The following is a 23,308-nucleotide window of genomic DNA, read 5'->3' as shown; positions in this document are numbered from 1 at the left end:
GTCCTGGCCAGTGTCCAAATGGGTCAGTGCATCATCCTCGGGTCCTGGGAGTGTTTAATATCCCTGAATTACCTGGGCTGTTTTGCCTGTCTGTTAAAAATACTTAAAAATGTCGTGGAGAATGACTAGATCAGAACAAATAAGGGCTGGGGAGCTGGAGCAGCAGCTGTGATAAGGTTTGCAGGGTGTGTGTTTTCCAATTGGCTTGTCCTGTCCCATTTTGTTCCCGGAGACTCTGTGTTTGATGGATTTCCTTGGCCTCCTCTGCTCCTCCTCGTTTGTCTGTCTGATACCATCTCTGTTACCATGGGGATATTTACAGCCAGGGGAAGGAGATGGTTCTGTGAGGATGAACTGCTTTAGTTGATCTCTTTAAAAAGGCATTCCAAGCAAGCACAGTGCTGAGCATTTTGAGCAGAGTTTTCCTTCCCCATGCGGTACCAGCACTGAGTTCTGCTCTTGGCAAGGTGAAACCTGGGGAGTGTTTGAAAAATGTTTTTGCTTTCAACTTAATTCGTCCTAAACAGAGCTCTTTGTTGTTATTTCACAGGAAGGCAGGAAAAACCCACACAGGATGTTTTAACCCAAGTTTTGTGTGTATATGGAGATTCACAGCAGAGTCCTCTTTATTACAGAAAGGTTGCACTTCTCGTGTGTGTGGTTGGCAGAGAATTCTGGCTGCTGTAGTGCTAAGTGTGGAATAATTAGAACTTCATTGCATCTCTTAACTAAGAAGCCTGAAACCATAATAGAGTCTACAGGATGTTGCAGAGCAGTTCTTTCCATCCTAAACATTCTGTTCATAAGGCAAAGCAGCACTGGGAGCTGGTCATTTGTCACTTGTTTATTTACCAGTGTGCAGAAGGATGGATGGATGCTCTGGAAGGAGAAGTCAGTATTCTGAATGATCCACAGTCAGTATTTCAGCTTTCTGTGAGCATAACTTGTTCTTCAGCTAAAGCTGTTCATGCTCTGACACGTTACTTCTCATTTAACTTGAAAAATGTATGCATTTATGTAGTTACTTTGTCTCCACACGCTTCATTTGCGTTGAAATCCTCTGATTTCAAAAGCTCAGTTTGTACAGGAATTTCATGGTGTCCTAGTCTTGTTTGAGATACACAAAGTATATGTGTATAGGTATAAAAGTGTGGCTAAACACAAGGTCAAAGGTATTTTCTGTGTCAAAAGATTTCAGGAGAAACTTTGGTTTAAAAGAAATGGGAAAAATATCTGGGATATTCTCCCAGCTCCCCTAAGGCCAGGAGAGGTGGCTTTAAAGTGCCTAATTTGTGGGGATGGCTTGGAGACGGGGAACATGGACTGGCAGCCAGGCAAAACTTCACTTCCATGCAATTCCTTGGACTTGTCTTCAAATTCTCTGCTCTCTCCTGTGATTTTATTTGGCTGTTACTTCAAAAATGCTTCTGTTTTCTGCAACCAGCAGAGTAACCAGCTGCATTCTCTCCACATTAGTCCTTTTGAGGTCTGCAAATCAATGGTAGAATCCACTTCTGAGCTCAATAAGAAGTGGAAGTAGCTGAGGGCAGAGGGCTGTTGAGGAGAGAACTCTCAGGAGTTGGGCAGGATGTGGCAAGAGATGCCTTCCTAGGCATGAAGTGCCTGGCTTGTCAAACGTTTCATGTGTGTGGTTTAAATTAAAAATCAAAAAAAAAAATCATCTGCAATGCAATCTGTGCTCCAATTTGAGGACACCATTTAGTGGTTTTAATTGTGTGACAGTATTTTGGTATTTTCAATACCCGGTAGTAGGTTAATGACTGTTCCTTGAAGAATGGAGTTTATATAACACAAGTCATTACATAAGGAGGCTGATTGTGGCCTGAGGAGCAGGAGGAAAACAAATATGCAAAAATGCAAAACCCAGCACCAGCAAACTCTGCTTTGACGGCCCTGAGAAGCCTAAAAAAATAAATACCTGGGCTGTAGCAAGGTGAAGCTCCCCTTGAGGAGGGCTGTGAGGACGGAGAGGTGAAGGCACTGCAGGACACTCCAGCCATCAAGCCCTGTGCTACCACGCATTTCCCACGTGGTGGCTGGAATCGCTTCCCTTCATCCTGGTTCACAGGAAAAGGAGCAGCAACCAAACAAGCAGAAAGTTACTGGCTGGCCACTTATTTCCTTTTTATTTCCCCAGAAGCTCCTATACGTGGCCTGAGCTGGACTGACCAACACCGCGGTGAAATAAAGCCGTGGAGAGCCCGAAGCACAACCTCTTCCTTGGCCCTTCCATCTGGGGGGACAAAGTTGTTGGTATTCGTGTCCCAAAAGTGAGAGGGGTCTCCTGTGTCTGCACCATCCCAGCTTTCCTCAGGGGCCGACTCCGGGGAGGTGGGATTTGCTCAGTGTGCTCGGGGCACCCTCAGCCTTCCTTGGGTGCCCTTTTGGGCGCTTTCCCCGGGTCGGGGGGCGCGGGGCCGGGACCCCCATCCCCAAGGGCCGCTCTCCGTGCGGGCAGCAGCGGGCGGAGGGAGGTGCCGAGGGAAGGCGTGTGCGCGGCGGAGCCCGGGGCTCGCACCCACCGCACGGGCCGTGCCCGGACCCCCGGGCGGGCGGGGGGTCCCGGCGGGGCCCCGGCGCGGGATGCGGCCGGTCCCGCATCTTCCCCCCCCCTCCCGAGAGGCGAGAGGGGCCGGGGCCGACCCCGGGCGGAGGAAGGGCGGGGTGAGGATGGCGTGTGGGACTCGAAACGCGGCCAAGCGCCGCTGCCGGGGCTCCGCGTGCGGCTGCGGGGCGGGGGGAGCCCCGCAGGGCCGGCCCGCAGAGCTGCCGCCGCCGCTCGCCATGAGCCGCTCCCGGAGCAGCGCCTCCCCACGTAGGTAAATGCCCGGGGTGGGGAGGGGGCGGCCGGCGCTGCCTGGGCGCATCTCCCCCGCTGCATCCCGCATCCCTCCCCTGCATCCCGCATCCCTCCCCCCCGTGCGGGGCCGGCCGGCGGCGCGGAGCCACCCGCGCCCGGGAGGGGCTGGGCCGGGGGCTGCCGGCGCGGAGCGAGCGGCGGGGACACGCAGCCCCGAGCCGGGAGGGTTTGCGGGGGCTTATTTTTGGGGCGGGTGGGCGCGCTGATTTGGGGGTCGGGGGGTATATTTTATTTTCAATCCCATTTCGCAGCGCTCCGGAGCGGGGATGATTTTGGGGAGGGTCGGGGGAGAGGATGCGATGAGGCTCCCCCGGAGTGGGTGATTTTTTTGCAGCCTGCCTCCTCCTCCCCCAGCCTCCCCCCCCCCCCCCCCCGCACCCCGGGTTTGGCTGCCTCGCTTCCCAGTTGCTGCATGAAGGCTGTGCTTGTGGCGGCGGGTGCCCGCTCCCGGAGCCGCGCACCCGCCGCGGCGGCCGCGGCCGGGGGGGAGCAACCCGGGGCCAGCGAACGGGGGGAGCGCATTTTTTTAAATTATTATTATTATTATTTATTTTTTAATTTTTTATATATATATTTTATTTTTTTTTTACCTGTCACGTTCGTCCTAGAAAAATAAAAAAATAAAAAAAAGGGGGCAGGGGGCGCGGGAGCCCGAGGCATCCCCGGCACGGGGGAGTGCGTGTGTGTGCGCGGGGGGCGCCCCGCCGCCCCGCCGCCCCCCGCCGCACCGCAGCGTGCGGGCAGCGAGCGCGATGCGCCCCGCGCTCGGCTCTGCGGAATAGCGCGGCCGCCGCTCGCCCTCCGCGGGCTTGGGGCGCACGGACCCGACCGCTGGCCATCCCCTATTGATGTCCATGAATGCAAACACCATGATTTTCATGATCCTGGGCGCCTCTATCGTTATGGTAAGAGATTTTGCTTATCTCCCTCCCCTCCATCATCCCCCCCCCCCCTTCCCCTTCCTCCCCCCCACCCCCCGCACCGTCCCTCAGCCTGAGCACCTCCGTGTGTGTGTGTGCGTGTGTGTGCATGTGTGTGTGCCCCGGTAAACACCAAAGATTATTTTCTTTATGACTGCTTCAGTCTTTGGCAATCAAACTAGAGTCAATGTTTTATTCCATCATCCAGAGTTGACCAGATGCCTTGGTTGTGGGCTCTTACAGGCAATAGCTTGCTTGATGGACATGAATGCGTTGTTGGACAGATTTCACAATTACATCTTACCGCATCTGAGAGGGGAAGACCGAGTTTGTCACTGCAACTGTGGAAGGTAAGTTCACCTGCATAGGATCTTCCCTCCCCCTGCCCCTCCAGCCCCTTCCCACCTTGTCTCACTGGGGAGGCACAGGGGAGGTGGTGGCCGGGGCGCTGCTGGCTGGGCTACCATCTTTGCATTCTGGCTGTGTCTCACCTTCCTCACCGGCTCCTGCATGAACACAGGGAGGGGGGGATTTGGTTTTTTTTCCGGAAGAAGAGTTTTCTGTGGGCTTGGAAGTCCATTCTCCTTTGTGTGCATGTTTGTGTAGGTGCACCCGCGAGCCCTGCCAAAGTGAGTAACTTTGATTTAAACGTTTGTCATTTTGCCTTTGTTGTCGCTGGGTTGTGATGGCCCTCAGCCTGTTTGTGGTCTGGGTCTTGCAGTTGTGTGGTTTAAATGAAATGGGCTTTGGAGAAACGAGAGGATCTGTGTCCAGGCCAGAGTGTGGCTGTGTAGGACAGTGTCACTTTGAGGCTTTGCAATCTTTGATCGGATTTTAATTCCCTGTGGCTTTTCCTCCTGAGAGTTGTGATGCTGCTGGACACAGCACCCCGAGGAGGCTGGGCTGTGGTTTTGTGGAGCGTTCTGTGAGCCAGGTGGATGCTGTGCCAGGAGTTATGCCTTTGCTGTGCACAAGTTTATGACTGGACAAATCCCTGGCTCTCCCCATGGCTGTTGGGAATGCTGAATTCTCCTGAACAACGTCGCTCTTACGTCGTGTGTAATCACTGGAGCGCTCAGCTCGGAGCTGGGATCTGGCTGCTCCCTCTGTTCGGGCCCGGGGGCTGAGTTTTGGGGGAGGTGAATTTCTCCCTTCCTTTAGGGACTGCTGTTGATGTTCCTTGTCCTGCACTCCTGGAGGCCTCGCTCCCCTCCTGTGCCTGGTTACTCACAGCCCTGCAGGAGAGTTTCTTGTCTGTGGGGGAGTGAAGCAGCGTGAGGCTGTGCCAGCTAAAGGACATGCTGGGGGAGCCCTCCCTTGTCACATCCAACATTTAAATTGAGCTTTACTCCTCTTTGAGCTGCCTCTGGAACCAGCTGCATCCTGTCTCCCAGGCGTCACATCCCTCTGGTGTCCCTGGTGTGGGAGCTGAGCTGGAGCTGGGATGTGCTTCGCTTAATGAAGAGAAGCTGCTTTGCCCTTCCACTTCTGCTTCAGGCACCGAAGGTGATCGGTGCCTTTCTCCCCAGACTCCCGTGGCAGAACAGCAGAGAAAGGTACAGGCAGCACCTCCAGGGCCAAATTCAGCCGGGCCCTGGGTGATACAGTAACAGACCCTAAATACCTGGTGTTCCTTGGGCACCTCAGGCATCTCCCTGTTGAGGTCAATTGGGAAGACTGGGGAAAAGAAACATCCACAGCGTCTTTGGCTTGGTTTTGGCAAGGATTACCTTTTTCTTAGCTAATTTTTTTTGAGTCCTCTTGATATTTTTGCTAGTTTAGGTTTTTTCCTCTGCCTCTTCCACCGGTTTTTCTTTTTACTCATCACAGCTTGGTTCAGTGGTGGTGAAAATTGGCTGCTGGCAATAGACTTTAATGTTGTCTGGAGGGGCTGAGGAGTGTCAGGTCTCACTGGTGGTTTGGCAGAGTGTCCTGCCCAAGCCTGAGAAGGTGGCAGGGGGACTCTAACTCTCTGTCACAGCAGAGATGCTGTGGAGGCAGATAAATTAGCCATGGCACTCTCCCCAGACATCGTTAGGTCATTTCTTCGAAAGTGCCCAAAGCAGCTTCCAAATCGTCGAGTGTGGATCTGAGAGGAGGCAACAAGCAAAGTTTACCAGTTGCCTCAGGTATGGAGAAGCAGTGGCTCTTGCCAAGAGAGACATCACACCAGTCCCTGCTCCGGAGCATCGGCTCCTACATGATCATGCCCTGATGTAGGAGAAGCACCCCTGAGCTTGTGTGGCCTCGTGCTCAGGTTTGGGGTGTGATCCCCTCTGCTCCCTGCTGCCCCAACACCAGCGTTTTGGGCCCTCTGATTTGAAGGCAGGTGGTGCTGGATGTGCCTTGTCCTTGCTGTCAGCTCTCCAAGTGCTCTGGGCACAGGCCCTGGGCGCAGGGAGCCGTCAGCAGGGCTGTGTCCTGGAGCGTGTTGTCAGCGCCGGTACCGGGGCTTGATGAAGAACTTAATTTGCCAATAACCAAAGGGAGTCCTTGGAGGAGGGAGCTGGCTGCAGTTCAGTGTGTTGCAGGGAGGAATGGGGAAAATAAGTAAATGTTGCAGAAATGGAAGGGAAGGAGGAATTGGAACAAATGAAGATTGATGTGCAGTGGGTTGAGCTGCTGCAATTAAGGTTTTCCCTCCTGCCCTGGCCTGGGTCGTAGTGTCAGTCAGACCAAATAACTCATTCAGAAATGCTTTCCTTCCACTCTCCTCCCCTGGTTGCACCCTCCCTTGGGGTGTCAGAGGGGACCCCTTCTCCAGGAATGGTCTGCCATGTCCCAGGCTGGACTGCAGACCTGGCACTGGGCATGCAGTGTCCAGCAGGATGTACTCTCCAGGAGGAACTGGAATCTGCGCTGAGCTCCCGTCCCTGTGAGGGGCTGGGAGCTGTTCTGGGCTGGGGGTGGCTGTGGGCAGTGAGGGCTGGCTCTGTGTGTGTCCCACGTGCCAGCTGATGTGTGCCAGGGGATGTGGGGCTCTGTGCTCTGCCAGGCTGCCACTGCAGCATCCACAGCCTGGATCCCCACTCCCCTGGCAGTGGGATGGGGCCTGGCTGTGTTTGCAGTTCCAGCTGAGGAGTCACTTGTTCCTGTCCCCACTTTCTGCTCCCTGAGGAGGGGTGCTGGGACATGGTGTTAGTCTGTGGTGGGAGGCTGGCAGGCAGCAGCATGAGTTGTACCCAAGGGTGCCCCAGGCTCTGTCCATGTTTTGGGGGCTCTGGAGTCACTGTCTGCTCTGGCTGCCTCCTCAAAGAGCTCATGGAGGCTGTGCTGGGGTCTGTCCTCATGGGCAGTGATGTGCCTTTCCCTAGGCTCTGTTCTCTTCTCCATGGGGCACTGACCAGCAAGAAGGTCCCAGGACAAGTGGGAGGAGTGCTATTTGTTTTTTCTTCCCATGTTCCTGAGCACTCTGTGTGTTCACAGTGTCTGGAGAGTCAAAACATTTGGGGCAGAAAACCAGCCCCGTCTTCAGGTGCTGCTGGAGGCTGAACACTTGGCTCTGCTGGGGGGCTGATCCCAACCTTTTCCATGCCCATCCCCGTGGAATCAGGGCCACTGGGGCTGTTGGAGGCTGAAGTTGTTGCTCATCACTTTATCCCAGAAGCAGGGGAGCAATCTGATGGGGCAAGAGTGACCTCGCTGGGCCCCGGGAGGTGCTTTTCGGGTCTGTGATGTTGGGTGGGAGCTGTGGCTGCTCTTTGTGGGGAACCAAGAGGGAGCTGGTGACACCTGTGCTGTGCAAAGTTTCAGTGACTGCTGGAGGCTGCAGGGACTGGAGCCCGAGGGTGTGGGGTGCTGGGGTAATGTTGCCTGGGGCTGTTCTTGCTGCCCAGTGCACAGAAACGTGGCCAAGGCTGGCCCAGTCTTTTGAGTGACAATGTCCACTGAGCCACTATTTCCAGTTTGAGCGAGCCTGGACTGGGCTGTGCCTTTGCCACGGGAGTGTTCCTGCTCTGATGGCTGGCATGGATGCTCCTGTGGGCTGTGAGGGGTGGCAGATGGGCTGTCACCACCAGGCTGGACCGTGGGGCCGCTCCACCAAGAGCCACAGAGCCAAGGAGGGCAGGGCTGCCAGCACCCCCGGGGCCAGCAGGGAGCACCCACAGCTGTTCTCTGGGAAAACAGTCCTGCCAGTGGCTTGGGAAGGGAAGCTGGTGTAGGGCTGGTGGTGCATGGAGCGAGGACGTCAGCAGAGAGAGGCTGGGCTGGCCCTGGCACCTGCTGCTGGTGCTGAGCCTGCACAGCCAGGCAGGGTGTGACAAGGGACTGTTCCTCTCCTAACATCTGCCTCCTGGCTGCGGGAAGGGGGGGTGACAGCCACATTTACACTCCCGCTGGCTCCTGTTGACGCCGTGCAGGAATGTGGCTGCTGGAGCAGATCCCTGGGGGAGTTGGCACTCTCTGTCCTCGGCATGTGGAGCATCCAGGCTGTCCAAATCGCCGTGGTGGGTCCTCCTTGCAAAGCAGGCTCTGGCCCTACCCCCTTGGGATGTGGATGCTCCCAGGGCAGAGCAGGGCTGGGCAGGACTGCAGAGGTGTCCGAATTTCTCCGTCCCAGCCAGCAAAGGGTCCTCTCTGGAAGCAGAGAGCTGGCAGCAGATCAGGAGCTGGGTGATGTCATGCAAAGGAAAAACACCAAAGGGCGTCCGTGGAGGCAGAGTGAGCTGGAGGGAACAGATGACACCTGCATGGAGCAAAACAGCCTGGGGGGCTTGCAAGGCCCTTGTCTGGAAAGGACAGGGACCTCAGCGGCTCTGACTTGTGTTCTCCTTGCCACTGACCTTCTGAGTGACCTTGGATGAGTCTTTCCCTCCCAGGCAAAGTGTCTCCTGTGAGCAGGGTTGGAAAGGAGCAGGAGGAGGGTCAGCCTTAGCTGAATACCCACACCCTGCAGCAGAGCTGGGGGCCTGGCCAGCCTCAAGTCAGCTCTTCCTGCCCTGGGGATACTTCAGCCCTGCTCTCCCTGGGCCCTGATCCAGGAGGGAAAGGCTGTGCTGGACCTCTCCTGAGTGACTGATGTGCATGGAGACCCTGTCACGCAATGGGCTGTTTCCTGGGCACGGGGTGGAATGTGGAATGTGTGAGGAGGCTGCTGGCTGGAATGCTGGTGATCCCTGGTGATCCCAGGATCCCTGCCCTGATGCTGGGATCACTGGTGAGGGTGGCACTGCTGTCAAAGGGAACATTCCTGCTCTGCTTCCTCCTTTCCCAGCCACTCTGGAAAAGTCACTACACCCCTCTGCCCACAGCCCCTCTGTGGATGTGCTGGGAGGCTGGGAATGCTCATTGCCTTGTGCTGGAGACTGTTGGGACTGCCCTGGGCTTCTGGGAGCTGTGACACTGTGCTGTGCCCCAGGGAGATGTTTTCAGCTGTGCAGTGGTGCCACCACACTGGTGTGCAGACTGGCCCTGCTGGGAATGGCTCTGGGAGGTGCTGGGCTGTTTGGAATGTCGAGGAATGGCTGCAAGGTCAGGCAGGGATGCAGGACAGGGCGGCACTGCCCCGTGCAGGGCATTCCTGGGGGGCTGGATGAGGCACATTCCCCAAATGTTGCTGCAGCTGGTGATGGGGAATGACCTGGTCCAGCCAGGATGTGGCAGCTGCAGGATGAGCCCGGGAGATGTGACGTGTCTGATGGGCACAGACAGACAGACAGACACCTGCCCAGGAGGGAGCCGAGCCGAGCCGGAGCATCCATCGGCTCACGGCCACCCCCATCCCACGGCAGGGGGATGTGGGAACTGTAGAGGCACCGAGGGGCTCTCTGTGTTGTAAAACAAATCAGTGGATTCTTCAGAGGCTCCTGTGCTGTGCTGTGGCTGCAGCAGCCGGAGCACACACAAGGTCACTGGAAGGGACAATAGCGCTCGGGGCAGCTCGGCGCTGGAACCTCCAGCCACGGCACTGCCCGGCTTGTCCTGGGGAGGAGAAGGGGTGTTCCCCCTTTGTCACAGCCTGGCAGTGGGGACAGGGCTGCTACAGCTCGGGCACACACGCACAGGCACACACTGTGCTCCCTTTGTCCGGCAGCTCCAGTTTGTCACCTGAGCCAGGTGCTGCCTGGCCGGGGATGAGCAGCAGATCCAGCCTCTCACTCACTGCTCACCAGATCCTTCTGCTCCTGAAGTGCGTCTGGCCTGAAGTGCTGACATTCCTGTGCCTTCCTGTGGAAGCTCCAGCACATCCAGGGTGGACACAGCTCGGGGTATTCCATGATTCCCTGAGGGTGGGCACGGCTGAGCGTGCATGACGTGTGAGGGGAGGTGGCACGTGATGAACCCAGTCGGAATAATCTGCCCTGGATCTGTTGTGACAATTGATACCGGCTGGAACTGCCAGGAATTGGCCCTCAGATTACTCAGGACATCTTTTTCTTGTAAATAAACAGGGATAGAATGTGGGTTTGGCTTTTGAGGACCACGTGTGACAGCTCTGTCACAGCAGAGGGTCTGTGGACCCCAGAGACCTCACTCCAGTGCCAGTCGTCTGACTGAGGGCTGAGGTGGTGCCACTCTGAGGCAGCTTTTTGACTCTTCTCAGGGGCCTTTGGTTGGTGAAACAGGCACAGCCTTGGACTCCACAGTTCTGAAAACAAGGTTTGGCCAAAAGTGTTTGCTCTGAGGAGCCAGAACCTGGTCTCCAGCACTCTCTGCCCGCCCTGGAAGTGCCCTGGCACGGAGCTGGGGGAGGTTTCCTGCACCCACAGAGGTGACACATTCCCTCGCTGCATCCCAGAGCCATCCAGGGCACGTTCCAGTTTCCAATCCCCTTGGCATGTGGTGGGGGCCTGGACCTTTGTGCACTATTAATAACGTGCTGTGCTGGTGTGACAGTGCCTGAACCACTCCTGTGACGTCCCCAATGACTTGAGTGGCAACAGGAACCTCGTGGGGGTCTGTCCCTGTTCTCCTCCCCATCCCAGGGGCACCACTCAGTCCTGGTAAGGCAAGACAAAGGGTGGAATTCCCTGCAGCCCTGCTCTCCCAACTGTTGCACCAACAGGAAAAATTCACTTTCCCTGAGCTTTGCTAAACCCTTTCTGGAAAACTCTGCGGAGTGGAAATGTAGCTCTGAGATCTCCTCTGCGTGGAACTATGCTGGTAACTCGGGGTTCCCAAAAAAACTGCTTTTCCGGGAGCTTCAGTGACAGGAGGCTTTATTTTTTAAGGAAACTTGCACTTGGGATCCAGCTTTGATTTTTGATACTTGGGTAATTAAGTTGCCAAATCCAGGCAGGTCAAAGGTTTTACTCTCTATTGAATTTTGCCTCCCATGAAGTGAAAGAGACTCCAGCTCTGAGCATGGCCTCTGGAATCACGGGGTGTTGGGAACAGTGAGCACATGGAAAGGGAGCTGAGAACACAAAAGGAGAGCCAGGCCCTCCCAGCTGCCCCTGCCCAGCCCAGGGATGAGCACAGGAAGCGAGGAGAGCTGGAGGAGATCCCACTGCAGTGTGCAGAGTCAGCCTGCACCGAGCAGGGACAAGGCAGGCAGGAGGTGACTGTGTCCCTTCCCTCTGCCCAGCAAGCAGGGAACAAGGGCTGTGCAGGGAGCAGGATGGGGAAAAAATCCCTTGGGAAGTGTGTGAGGAGAGCTCTGGATGCCGTGTTAGCACAGCTGGCTGTGCTGCACGTGTGTGACCTGTGTGTGTGTGACATCCCTCAGTGCTGGGGGGTCTGGCAGAGGGAAGGGAGGGTCTCCAGGACCTTCTTCTTCTGGTCCTGGGCTGAGACTGTCCATGAAAACCACCTCATGTGTGGGAAGAGGTCTGTGCTCACTTCCTGGGGTCGGGTCAGTCCTGGATGTGCCTGGGAAGTTTTGCTTCTCTGAGCCTTGGAGATGCTTTTGGTCCCCCCCGGGGGTTGTGGCACTGCGGTGCAGAGGGGACACACACCAGGTCCTGCTGAGGAATTCCAGCCCTGGATCATCTCAAGGAGCCCAGGTTTTCGGGGGTGTTTGTAGATTCTGTGCCTGTGTTGCAGGAAGCAAAAGGGAGTAAGTCAAGGACCTGCCAGGTGTCCCCGTGTCATGGAACACGGGAGGGGTGTGTGCAGGGATTTGGGAATTGTGGAACATGGCTGGTGTGTGTGCAGGGATTTGGGAAGTGTGGAACATGGCAGATGTGTTTACAGGGATTTGGGAAGCACGAACATGGCTGGTGTGTGTGCAGGAATTTGGGAATTGTGGAACATGGGAGGTGTGTGTGCAGGGATTTGGGAAGTGTGGAGCATGGGAGGTGTGTGTGCAGGGATTTGGGAAGCACGAACATGGCTGGTGTGTGTGCAGGAATTTGGGAAGCATGGAACACGAGAGGTGTGTGAGGCTTCTCTTTTCCCCCTCTGCAAAGCTGGCTGTGTTCATGGGAACCCTCCCAGTCATGGCAAGAGCTCCCTTTTGAGGAACCCTCCCTCCCACACCCTCTGCCCTTGGATTTTCCCAAGCCAAATGAGGGCTGCCCTTACCCCTGAGGTCTCTGTGAGCTGCCATCAGAGCTGGCCTGGAGGCATCTCCTTCTGTTGCATCCCAGTCCGGCCCCTTTGCTGGATGGAAATGGGGACTGGACACGCGTGGATGGGCTGGCTTCCCACTTCCCACCCCCGTGCCACGGCACCGGGCTGTGCCAGCCCTGCCAGCGCCGGTGCCTCTGGTGCAGGTGGCCCCCATTAAGTCATCGCCGAGATTAGGGCTGTTTTCAGAAGGTTCCTTTGAGTGGAGGTTTGTTTGTGTAAATATTTGGACGTTTCTCAGGCGTGATTATCGAGCAACCTGCACCTCATGCATATTCAGAGGCCTCGGCGATTGCCTCCTCTCCCGCGAGTGGGAGCGGGGCCGGGTCCGCGGCTGGGGGAGGGCCGGGATGCTGGGGATGCTCGGGATGCTGGGGATGCTCGGGATGCTGGGAATGCTGGGGATGCTGGTGGCAGCACTGGGAGAGCCCGTGCAGCTCTGCCCCGAGCTGGGAGCACTGGTGATGCCCCCAGTGCCAGGATTGCGATGGTGCCCGCAGTGCTGGAGGTGCCCCGGGCTCCCTGGAGCGGGGACAGCTCCTGCCCTGCGGTGCCCAGCTCTGGGGGAGGCAAAGGGAGGGGGCAGGAGGGCTGAACACAGAGCCTGGGCAGCCCCGGGGGCTCCTGGCTGCTCCCCGGGAAGGCTCAGGGCTGTGGAAAGCAGAGGCAGAGGCTCCAGAGCAGGTTGTTTTGCAATCCCTGCATCCCCCATCATCTGGGATCCTCCCACCCCACAGGCTCAGCTCTCAGGGACCTGTCACTGCTGATCCCCTCCCATCCAGCCCCCACAGACCTGCCTGATTTTTCCTGCTCTACAACTCCCTCCCTCCATCCCTGCCATTTTCCTGCCTTTCCCAAGTTAACCAGGGTTTTCCAAGCAGTTCAGCTTCACCCCAACCTCGGTCTCCATCACCTCATGGCACAAATGAACCCAGTCACCCTTCTGGCATGAGGCAGAGGGCCAGCCCCTCCAAACCCCTGAGACAGATGGAAGCCTTGGAAAGCTCTGGAGCTGGGAGTGCTGCTCCTTTACCCCCAGAGGTGTTCAGGGCCCTGGGAAGGTGGTTGCCAACTGCTCCTGTGCTGGGAGGGATTCTTCTATCTCCTACAGGCAGGAATTCCTGCCTGGTCCTTGAGGAACACCCCAAACCGCCTTGGTCATGCAGCAGGAGAGCCTGAGGTGGTCTTGGATCTTGTCTGCAGGAGGAATTCCTTCCTCGGCTGTAGAGGAGGAATTCAGGGATGTTTTAACGAGCCTCTTCCATGGCTATAAACACTCTCTGCTCTGATATGGGAGGGATACAAGTCTCATTTCACTCTGGGACATGGAGCAGCACAGCTCACCCCTGGGGCTGTCCTCCAGAGCAGGGAGGGGACAGTTCTCCTTCCTGCCAGGGGACGAGTGGTGGTGGCCCTTGCAGGGCCACAGAGCTGCTGCCAGCCCGTGTGTGCTCACAGGAACAAGGCATTAGTGGCCTCTGCCTCAAACACAGGCAGCTGCGACCTTTGTGTCCCTGGGGGTGGCTGCTCCGACCTCGTGCTCTGCTTAATATTTGATGAGGAAAAAACTCGGGCGCGGGGAGCGCGACACGAGCCCCTGACCCGGGGTCGGGTTTCTGTGCTTTCCCGCCCTCCTCCCTGCCAGTTCCTCCGCTGACATCAGCACCAAGAGCCAGGACAGCGCTTCAGCTGCCTGGGACGGTGGCAGGAGCTGGGAGGAGCGGTGTTGAACCGTCCACAACCGGGTGGACGAGGCGCTGACGCTTCTCCCTGTCCGTGTTCCCCGCCACAGGCATCATGTCCATTACGTTATCCCGTACGACGGGGACCAGTCGGTGGTGGACTCCTCGGAGAACTACTTTGTGACTGACAATGTAACCAAGCAGGAGATTGACCTGATGCTGGGACTTTTGCTGGGCTTTTGTATAAGCTGGTTTCTGGTGTGGATGGACGGGGTTCTCCACTACGCGGTGCGAGCCTGGAGAACCAGCCGACGGTATGGTAAGTGCAGCCCCACGGGCTCCTCCTCTGCCCTAAAAACCCTTGCCCTGCCCTTGGAAGCTGGTGGAGAGGGAGCAGATCCACACTCCTGCCACGTTTATTCCATCTGGGTTTGGCACAAGTCTGACCAGACGTATCCCAGCCCTTTGTATCCCAGGAGTTGGGCTCGATGATCCCTCGTGGGTCCCTTCCAGCTCAGGAGATTCCATGATTGTGTGATAGAAGCAGGAATGTTGATGTGGGAACAGCCAGCTGAGGATCCCAGCCCCGAGGGCTGTGCTTTGGAAAGGGTGATGTGTGTGTGGGTGCAAAGGGGTGTGGGATGCAAAGGAAGGTCTTTCCCCGTGGGCAGGATGGTGATGGGGGTTCTGTGGCTGCTCATCTGGGCAGAATATTTTCGGGTCAGACCAAACTTCGAAAAGCTGGATATAAAAAAAAGAAAAAATTAGAAAAAGTCTGGATTTTTCCAATTTACAACCAGACTTATGCTGATGGAGAGCAGCCTTGTGTGGTTGTACAAACCTGTGACATTGTGATGACAGTGACAGACATCTGTGCTGTGTCACCTGAGGTTTCCCACCCTCACTGCTGTCCAGATGTGTCCAGATGTGGTGACATCAGCCCCATAGGGAAAAGTGTGGGGCAGACTAGTTAGTCTTTGGACCAGTAAGCTCAGCATCCTGAATTAACACCCTCAGAAGGACAAACAGCTGCTCCTTCCCTTCCCCAGTTTGCTCCCTCAGCACGGACACCCCATGGACTTTAATCTTTGGAAGGGAAAAAAAAAAAAGAAAAACTATTAATCCAGGGAATGGCTTGAAATTCCCTCACACTGTACCCATAAATCTTGGTGTCTCCAGCTCTGACTGATGGTGTCTGTGAAATTACAACTCAGAGGGAAAAGGAGAGCGAGCAAGAGAAAGATTTATCTGCAAAATTCTAATTAGGGAAGTGGACTATCTCTCTCCGAAAACAGATAAAAATGATATTAATTTCCCATTAGTCTTCCCAAATCCTGTGTGAGCAGGCTCTGAGTCAGGGCTCCCTCCAGGCTGTGGTGCTGCTGTTTCCCAAAGCAGGGTTTGGGGTGGGATCTCAGGTGCTGAGCCAGTGGTGAGGCCCTGACCCCCCTGCTTTCCATCAGAGCACCTTTGCTGTGACCTCCTCGGGGCCCACGAGGTCAGGGCTGGCAGAGGATGTTGTGGTGAGCAGGGGAATATTGTTCTCCAGAGCTGGAGCTGTGAGCTACAGTTGTGTTATCACCACCTAACCCAACCCTCGTGAGTAGAGACCACAGAGGATTTTATTTTTAGTAATTAATTTAGTATTTAAGCTAATTGATCTCTTTTGTTTCATTTTTTTTTCCTTCCTCCCTGTCTATGCCTATTCTTAAGCCTTTAAGAAGGGTTTGGCCAATGGTGCAATGTTCTTTTAGGTATTTCCTATTCATTCAAATCATCTGTGCAAATTAGCCATTTTAAAGGCAATAAGCAGAAAGGAATCCTATTTCTTTGTGGAACAAAGCTGAAATTTTCTTCTGAAGAGAGAAATGGTGCCTGTGAGTGCGAGACAGGGGTAGGGTAATACAAATTCTGTGCTGGTACAGGACGAGGAGCCCTCCCTGAAAAACATGAGCAGCACTTAGCAGTGACTCAATGTCACATTGGGGCCTGATCAGCTTAAATTGTGGTGTGTTGGAATAACCTATAGCTCCTTCCTGATGGAAGGGATTGCCCAAAATAGCAAATATTCTATGGAAGCCCAGACATCAGGCTGTGGCTGGTCAGAGCAGTCACAGCCACCTCATGGCAGCTGCAATCAGGGGCTCAGGCTCCTTTGGGATGGAAAAGCCCCCTGAGACCATCGAGTCCAACCATTTCCCAGCACAGTTGTTTAACTTCCCACAATCTGTCGTTCTCTGGGACTTCCCAGCTGCCATTTGTGGGATTTTTGGGGGGGAATCACCCCGAACTCTGGTGGAACAGGACAGCAGCTGAAACATCGCTGCAGGGGGAGGTTTGGGGGCTGAGAGCTGAACCACTGGGGGACAAAATGACCCTGTCCACAAGCTGAGGGGCAGAGAGTGACCCAGTGCTGCCACATCCACCTCGGCCCTGTTCCGTCCTGACGGGAGGAACTCAAGGGTGGCTTTGCCAAGGGACGGCACAGCTCTCACCATTCTTGCACATCTCACCCTCCTTCTCCCTTCTGCTCTTCCAGACAACTCCTGGTCTTGGATTCCCAAATTTTGTAACTTGAAGGAGTTCAGGAAACGTCACCACCGGCAGTACGAGGAGGCGACCGGGAACATGGTGCACATCAAACAGAAGCTGTACCACAACGGGCACCCCAGCCCACGGCACCTCTGAGGAGACCTCCCCCCTCTGGAGACTGCAGGGAGCTTTTAAAAACAAAAAGAACAAAAAAAAAAAGGACTTTGCTCTTCTTCCAGCCGGAACAGCTTCTGGTTTGCTCCTCCGTGGAAGCCCAGCCGAGGACACGATTTTACTGATCCATATCCCGGGACGCACCACGATGCACAACTAAAGCCAGTCCTGGATGCCACGCAGCCAAGACATTGCACTGTGTTCCACATTTTATTGTCAGACTCGTGTATATATGTAAAAAAAAAAAAAAAAAAAAAAGCAGAGGAACTAAAACAAACAACACAAAAAAAAAAAAAAAGAGAGAGAGAGAGAGAAAAAAGAGATTTGCATTATACTTTCAAGCCCCCCCCCTGAATTTTCCCCGGCATTCCCGGCTGTCCTGCACATCCAGCTGCCCCCCGAGGGGAATGTTGGCCGAGGGGATGGAGGTGGGACAGCACCAAGAAGATGCAGAGTGTCTCATCCAAGAGCTCAAGCCCCCCGTTTCTTTGGTCCTTTGGCTTGGTTTTGCTCTGCCCTGTCCCTTCTGTTGCTAAAATGGCTTTGGCTGGTCACAGGTTTGGATGGGCACTGGGAAGGCACAGTGCCCCTTTTTGCTTTGGTTTGTGTTTTGGGGAGTCGCTGTGGAGGGAAGAAAATCCTGGGAATGTGCAAGTGGTTTGTTGTTTGAGTTGCTGTACACACTGAAACCTGCCTTAAGCAATCCAGGGAATCTCAGTGCCAGGGGAAGGGCCCCGTGAGGTGCCAGCCCGTGGGGCAGGGCTGGCCCTGCCTGGGTCACCCCTCTGGTGGGACCTTGGTGGTGTCAGTGCTGTTGTTCTTCACTGGAGCTGGAGGGGAGGGAGGGAGGGAGGAGTGGGATGGTGTTGGGTCTGACTTTGCACCCTGATCACACCCCTCTGCTCATAAACACCCCCCAGCCCTTGCCTGGGAGGAAAGGAGCTGCTCTCCCCCTCTTTTGGAGGGAGAGCCCAAGGCCCTGGTTAAACCACCCCAAAACCACTGGTAGTGCAGTGAGAGGGTCCTGTGAACAGTCTCACTCCCCCTGCACATGAACAAACACCTATTTCTCGTGCTCCTGCCCTGAGCTGAAACAGCAGCAGGTCTGGGCTTGGCTTGAGGGACACAGAGAGGTAGAACCCAAAGAAAAACTCCTCTACAGAGCCAAATGTCCCAAATGTCCCATGTTCACACGGTTGAATCACAGCATGAGGATGCTCTGATGTGGTTTTGTCTTTGCTTCCCCCAGTCACACCTTAGATGTGACCAAGGGTCTGAAACCAACCTCCACACCCAGAGACCTCCTTCCCCTGCAGGCAGAGGTACCTGAAGGAGCTGACAAAGCCCCTGTGTGGTGGTGTCTGATTCTTGCAGTGGGTCCTGTTCTGCCTGGTGGGGAGAGAGAGAATTGATCGAGAGGAATAAAGGAGGGAGATGCCCCAAGAAGTTAAGATGGTAGCCCCGAAATCATGTCTCCTTTGTTCACCATTTTGTGTTGAGTGGGTTTGTGCTCAGATGGGGAAAACACCCAGGACAAAAGAGGATGAATATTGGCAGAAACTGCTGGTTTCTTCCATGGATTCCTGTTGTTTGATGGCAATATCTGTGGAGGGAGAAGGACACCATCACTCCAGCTCTTTCCTCCCTGCTTCAGCTTCTGTGTCTTGGGGTTTGTTTGTTTTTTAATTTGCTTTGCCCAGGGTCAGTTCAGTTAATTACAAGCCCCAAGAGCCAAACATTCCCATTTCTCTGCCATTCCTACCTTTGCTATTCCCTAGGGCCTCTTGTCTTGGAGCCCCAGTTTCTGTCTGGGCCTAAATAATTGCCTGGTCCATAGTTGTGTCTGTTTGACTGTCTGTCATTTCGGGTTCCCTGTGGCTGGAATGTCTGCAGCCACCTGTTGGGATCTAAGGAATGACTTTTTCCTGGAGCAGCTCCTTTCCAAGACACACAGCTTTGCACCCTCCTTGTGCCATGGCACACACACTGAAGTGGCAGGGAAGAGCAGGTCTTGTGTTATCCAAGTGTCTTCAGGTGGGACAACATTTTGCAGAGGAGAAAATTCCATCGTGGTAAGGAGAAATATTGAATCTCTGGAGCCAGTTATGGGGGGGAAAAAAAAGCACTTTAAATAATCTTTCCACTTGGAGCCTCTCCAGAGAGAGACTTAAGGCAGTGGCTTAAAGTCAGACTGAATATAAAGCCTGGTTCTGCCCTGCTCTAGCAGCTGACCTTGGTTGAAATATCATTAAATATGGGACAACTGGAAAGAGTGAAGTGATGGCTCTCACTCATTAAGTCTGATCTGTCTGATCCACAGCAAAATTTCAGAAGAACCTGAGGCTCTGGAAGAAGGAGAAAAAAAAACCCCACATAATGCATAATCCCATTATTTAAGAACAGAATTTTTTTTTTTAATTTGGGCCTGTAGCTCTCACCTCGTGAGCCTCTTTCTTGTTCACACAGTCAAAAAAAATAAATCAAAGATAGTCTCAGTGCAATTAAATTTACTGGGAGTCATTTACTGGTCTTGAATGCACAGAAACCAGACGTGTCCCAGCACAAACTAAACCAGTGGGGAACTTACAAGATCTTCGATTCTCATCCTTAATAAACATGGATTAAAATTCCTTCCCATGCAGGGAGGGAATTCTATTCCTGACCCACGAGATCTGCTGCATCTTCTGTGGTTTCAAACAGCTGAGCAGCTCCTGGTGTGAGGTGGGTTTTCCTCTGAGTCCTGGAGGCTGCTGTAGATTCCAGCCTATGGAGCAGAAGTGGGAATGTGCCTGTTTTGGGGCTGGATAATCTCCCATAGATTCCATCCTGTGGAGCAGAGGTGGGAATGTGCCTGTTTTGGGGCTGGATAAGGTCCCACAGATTCCATCCTGTGAAGCAAAGGTGGGACTGTGCCTGTTTTGGGGCTGGATAACCCGTAGATTCCATCCCATGGAGCAGAGATGGGAATGTGCCTGTTTTGGGGTCGGATAATGTCCCTCACAGGTCAGGCTGCAGCGGTGAGAACCCCCTGCACAGGAACAGTTCAGATATTTAATGTCCAAAAAAAAGCTAGACAAGGGCTGTTCCCCCCAGCCCCGTGTCTGCCATGTCCCCTCTCCGGGGAACGAGGTGACAAAGCCCCCAGAGAAGCAGAAGGTGAGGGAGGTTTTTGGGTGTCGCAGAACCCCATCACTGTCACTGCCCTGCAGCCCCTGCTCTCCCTGCCTGCCACCATCACTGCTGTCCCCCTGCCACCCTCTCAGCTGATCCTGCTCCAGTGGGAGTCCTCCCAGCCCTGTCTGATGTGTGCTCTCTTGTCCCTCTGTCCCCGTGAGGTCGCTGCTCTTGCTGTCAGCTCAGTTGTCCGTGGTCCTGCTGTTCCTCTGTGCATGTGTTTGTTTTGCTTCTCTCTGCTGTGGGGGTGTTTTCTCCTCGTTTAATTGTCCCAGATGTACTAGTGTTGACTTGTTTGTTGTTCTCTTGCCTCTGATCCAGTCTTCACACACACACACACACAAAATAACAAACCAAAAAACCAACCACAGATGGAAACAACAACAACAACAACAACAACAACAAACACCCAAACCCAGCGACAACCCCAGGCAAAAAAGGGTTTGGTTGGGAGCAAGTGGCTTTGGCACCAGGGAGTTGACAAAACAAGGGCAGGAAGGGAGGAAAGGGGGTGCAGAGCTGGCAGCTGTGCCTGTGGTGGCAGCTCTGTGGGACACGGGAATGGGATCTGCAGGACAGGGGAGTGGGAAGTGTTGGGCCACTCTCAGCACTCGCCCGCCAGATGCTTTGAGGGAGGCTCTGATGGTGGTGGTGGGGTTTGTGGGCTATTTTTAGAGCAGAGACAGAGCTTAAAACTGTGCATGTCGATCTTCCAGAGCTGGGATTGGCACTGGGAATGTTCTCCTGCGTTTTTGGTGTGAGGAGCCCAGGTCTGGCTGCCTGCACGCCCCATGGGTGTGTGCTGGGGGTTGGGAGCTGCTGCAAAGGGGAGGAGTGGAAAGACAGGTGGAGAAAAGCAGGGGATTGAGAAATCCATTGCATCAACCAGCAGCTCCTTTTTAAAATCAAATCCTGTGCTCAGTACCAGCACTGCTGAATAAACCCCTTTTTCCCATAAAAACAACAAGAAGGACCCTTCCTCGTTGAGGAGCAGTTTGGGAAGGTGTCTCCTGTGATTCCATCCATCCATCCATCCATCCATCTGTCCACTGTGCCCTCCTACTGCTCAGCCAGCCCTTGAGCCAGCCAGGGACACATCCACTGGCCCATCCTGGCTGAAATACCTGGCAGCACTTTATCCATTATCAGTCAAAGACCAGGAGGGAGCCAGGAATGTGTGTCCCGGGCACTGACAGCAGGGTGGGGTGGTTTTAGTTACTCTTGCTGCTATTCTACCTCATTTTCTGGTTGTGCTCAGCTGGGAGAAGAGAATCCCTGATCAAAAGGGGTATTAAACACAGTCACTAAGGTGATTAAGGGACTGGAGCATCCCTCCTGTGAGGGAAGGCTGGGAAAGCTGGGGCTGTTCAGCCTGGGGAAGAGAAGGTACATAAATACCTGGAGGGAGGGGGCAAAGAAGGCAGAGCCAGGCTTTTTAAGTGGTGCACCAGAGGCAGAGGGCAAAAAAACGAAACATGGGGGGATCTACTTGAACATCATGGATCTCTTTTTTTACTGGGAGAGTGGTTGAGCTCTGGGACGAGTTGCCAGAGAAGATGTGGAGTCTCTGTCCTTGGAGACAGTCAAAAGCCAGCTGGAGATGGTTCTCAGGCAGCCTGCTCTGGGGGGACTGTGCTTGAGCAGGAGAATTGGACTAAATGAATTCCAGAGGTCCCTTCCAGATCAAACCATTCTGTGAAAAAAAAAAGGTGCCAGGTGAGCTGAGGCTGAAGAGACCCAGAGCTGGTGGTTGAAGCCCAGGGCAGGCAGTGCAGACACAAACACCAACAGCCTTTGGATACCTTGGATAAGGTCTAGGTGAGCCCAGGCAGGAGAAAGCCCCGACCCAAGGTCATTCCCCAGCTTGGGAGAAAGCACATGGTGAAAAGAGAGGGGGATGTTCACCTTGCAGAGTCCCCTGCAGGAGGTGGAGGTTGGCAGGGGATCAGTGGCACAGGGAGCTCAGTCTCATGTCAGATCTCACCCCATTGAACATTCAGCGTGGCACTGAGGGAGAGTGTGGGTGATGAGGCCTCTTCTGGGTTCAGGGGGCTTTGAAGGCGCAAACAGCCAATAGAAAATCCCAGAGCACCTCTGGATGGGAAAGAACAGAAGTACTTCCATCACCAGAGCGTGTGGTACAAGCAGACACTCAGATCAATTGTTTTCCACCCTGGATATGTCAGTGGGACAGATCTGTGCTTCAGTGAGAGGCAATGGGATGTAGGACAGGGAACAGACAGGGCAGGGACACAGGATTGCTGGTTCTACCCTAGGATGGAGTGAAGATGAGGTGTCCCCTCAGCCCAGCTCACTGGGGTGCCCAGGAGAATGTGAAGCAGCAAGTGAATTCAGTGAAAAAAAATTTAAAAAAGCCAAGTCTACGATCTTTCTGCAGGGGGCTGTTGGGGCAGAGAAGGAAGCAGAGGAGTGGGAAAGCGCGGCAGGTGTAAGGAGGAGCTGGGCTGCCAGTCTGCTGGATCCTGGTGGGCCTCCAGGATCCTGCTCCTGGATGTGTGTCCGTGCGTGTCCGTGCACTCACCGCCGTGTGTCCTCCTCATGTGTTCACTGCATGAGCCTGTTCCTCCTCCAGTGCCTCCCTCCCATTTGCACTCATTTCTTTTCCAAAGGGGTTGCCAGTTTGAGTCCCCTCTCGGAGCTGAGCCCTGGGGTGACCCCAGGGTGGCTCAGCCCCCAGCTCACACTGACCAAGGCAGGGGAAGCCCTTGCAGGGCAGAGCACTCAGTCCAGGCAGATTTTTCCACTGGTGCTCTGCACTGAGAACATGAGAACGAAGCTTGGAGTGCTGTTTTCCCTGATTGTTAATCCTTCTTTTCTTCATTTCTGCACCCAAACCAGTTTTGCATGCACCAGGCAGGGAGAGGCACAGCACATGTCGAGACTAAGAGAGAGAGAGATTATACTCTGCTCCGAGTCTGATCACAGAATAATCTCTACTGTGGTTGAAAAGCAATAATGGCTAATTTTTTAAATTCAATATACTTGCACAGGCAGATGTCACCCAAGGGTTTGTGCTCTCCAGTGGCTGTGCTGGAGGGGTGACAACCTGTGCTGAGGGAGCAGCTGAAGGCGCAGAGAGAGCTTGGGGTGGGGGAGGCAATAGAAAAAGCACACTGTGATTTTATTTGGGTCAACGAGTGAGTGTATTTCAGCCATTCCTTCCCTTTCAATAAGATGTTTGTACATAACCAGTTCAGCTCCTGGAACTAAGCCCGTCCTTTGCTGTTTGTCAGTAAAATAGTTTTTTGCATGTTTTGCATCTGAGTGTTTTTTCCAACCCTTTGAACCCCACGGTACCCCCGGGGCAGGGGCTGGGGCACTGCAGAGCAGCAGCTTTGGGCAGGGGCTTGAGAGAGGAGGAGGAGAAGGTACAAACAAGGCTGGAAAGGTGTGGGAAAACCTGTCCTGATCTC

The 23,308-nt window shown here is 54.5% G+C and overlaps 1 protein-coding gene across 3 annotated transcripts; it reads left to right on the top strand.

Annotated features, from left to right (window-relative positions):
• Nucleotides 1-2,649: 2,649 nt before the first annotated feature.
• TMEM240 (transmembrane protein 240) lies at nt 2,650-23,145 on the top strand. 3 transcript variants are annotated; one of them, XM_027702204.1, is made up of 4 exons: nt 2,650-2,840; nt 4,045-4,151; nt 14,105-14,313; nt 16,534-23,145. In XM_027702204.1, the coding sequence occupies exons 2-4, from the start codon at nt 4,060-4,062 to the stop codon at nt 16,680-16,682; spliced, it is 450 nt and encodes a 149-aa protein (XP_027558005.1). In that variant the 5' UTR covers nt 2,650-2,840; nt 4,045-4,059; the 3' UTR covers nt 16,683-23,145. The 3 variants fall into 3 exon arrangements, with proteins under 3 accessions (XP_027558005.1, XP_027558004.1, XP_027558003.1); XM_027702203.1 differs by lacking the exon at nt 2,650-2,840 and adding an exon at nt 3,525-3,786; XM_027702202.1 differs by lacking the exon at nt 2,650-2,840 and having other exon boundaries at nt 3,891-4,151.
• The last annotated feature ends 163 nt before the right edge of the window (nt 23,146-23,308 follow it).

Source organism: Neopelma chrysocephalum, unplaced genomic scaffold, assembly GCF_003984885.1.
Source record: "Neopelma chrysocephalum unplaced genomic scaffold, ASM398488v2 Primary Assembly neopelma1_180, whole genome shotgun sequence".
Taxonomy (NCBI): domain Eukaryota; kingdom Metazoa; phylum Chordata; class Aves; order Passeriformes; family Pipridae; genus Neopelma; species Neopelma chrysocephalum.
This window is presented reverse-complemented; position numbering and strand designations above follow the sequence as displayed.

Coding starts and splice junctions, on each gene's coding strand:
- TMEM240 (XM_027702202.1), top strand. CDS start 3,952: ATGACTGCTTCAGTCTTTGGCAATCAAACTAGAGTCAATGTTTTATTC. Junction 4,152..14,104: donor TGTCACTGCAACTGTGGAAG/GTAAGTTCACCT, acceptor TCCCCGCCACAG/GCATCATGTCCATTACGTTA. Junction 14,314..16,533: donor GAGAACCAGCCGACGGTATG/GTAAGTGCAGCC, acceptor CTGCTCTTCCAG/ACAACTCCTGGTCTTGGATT.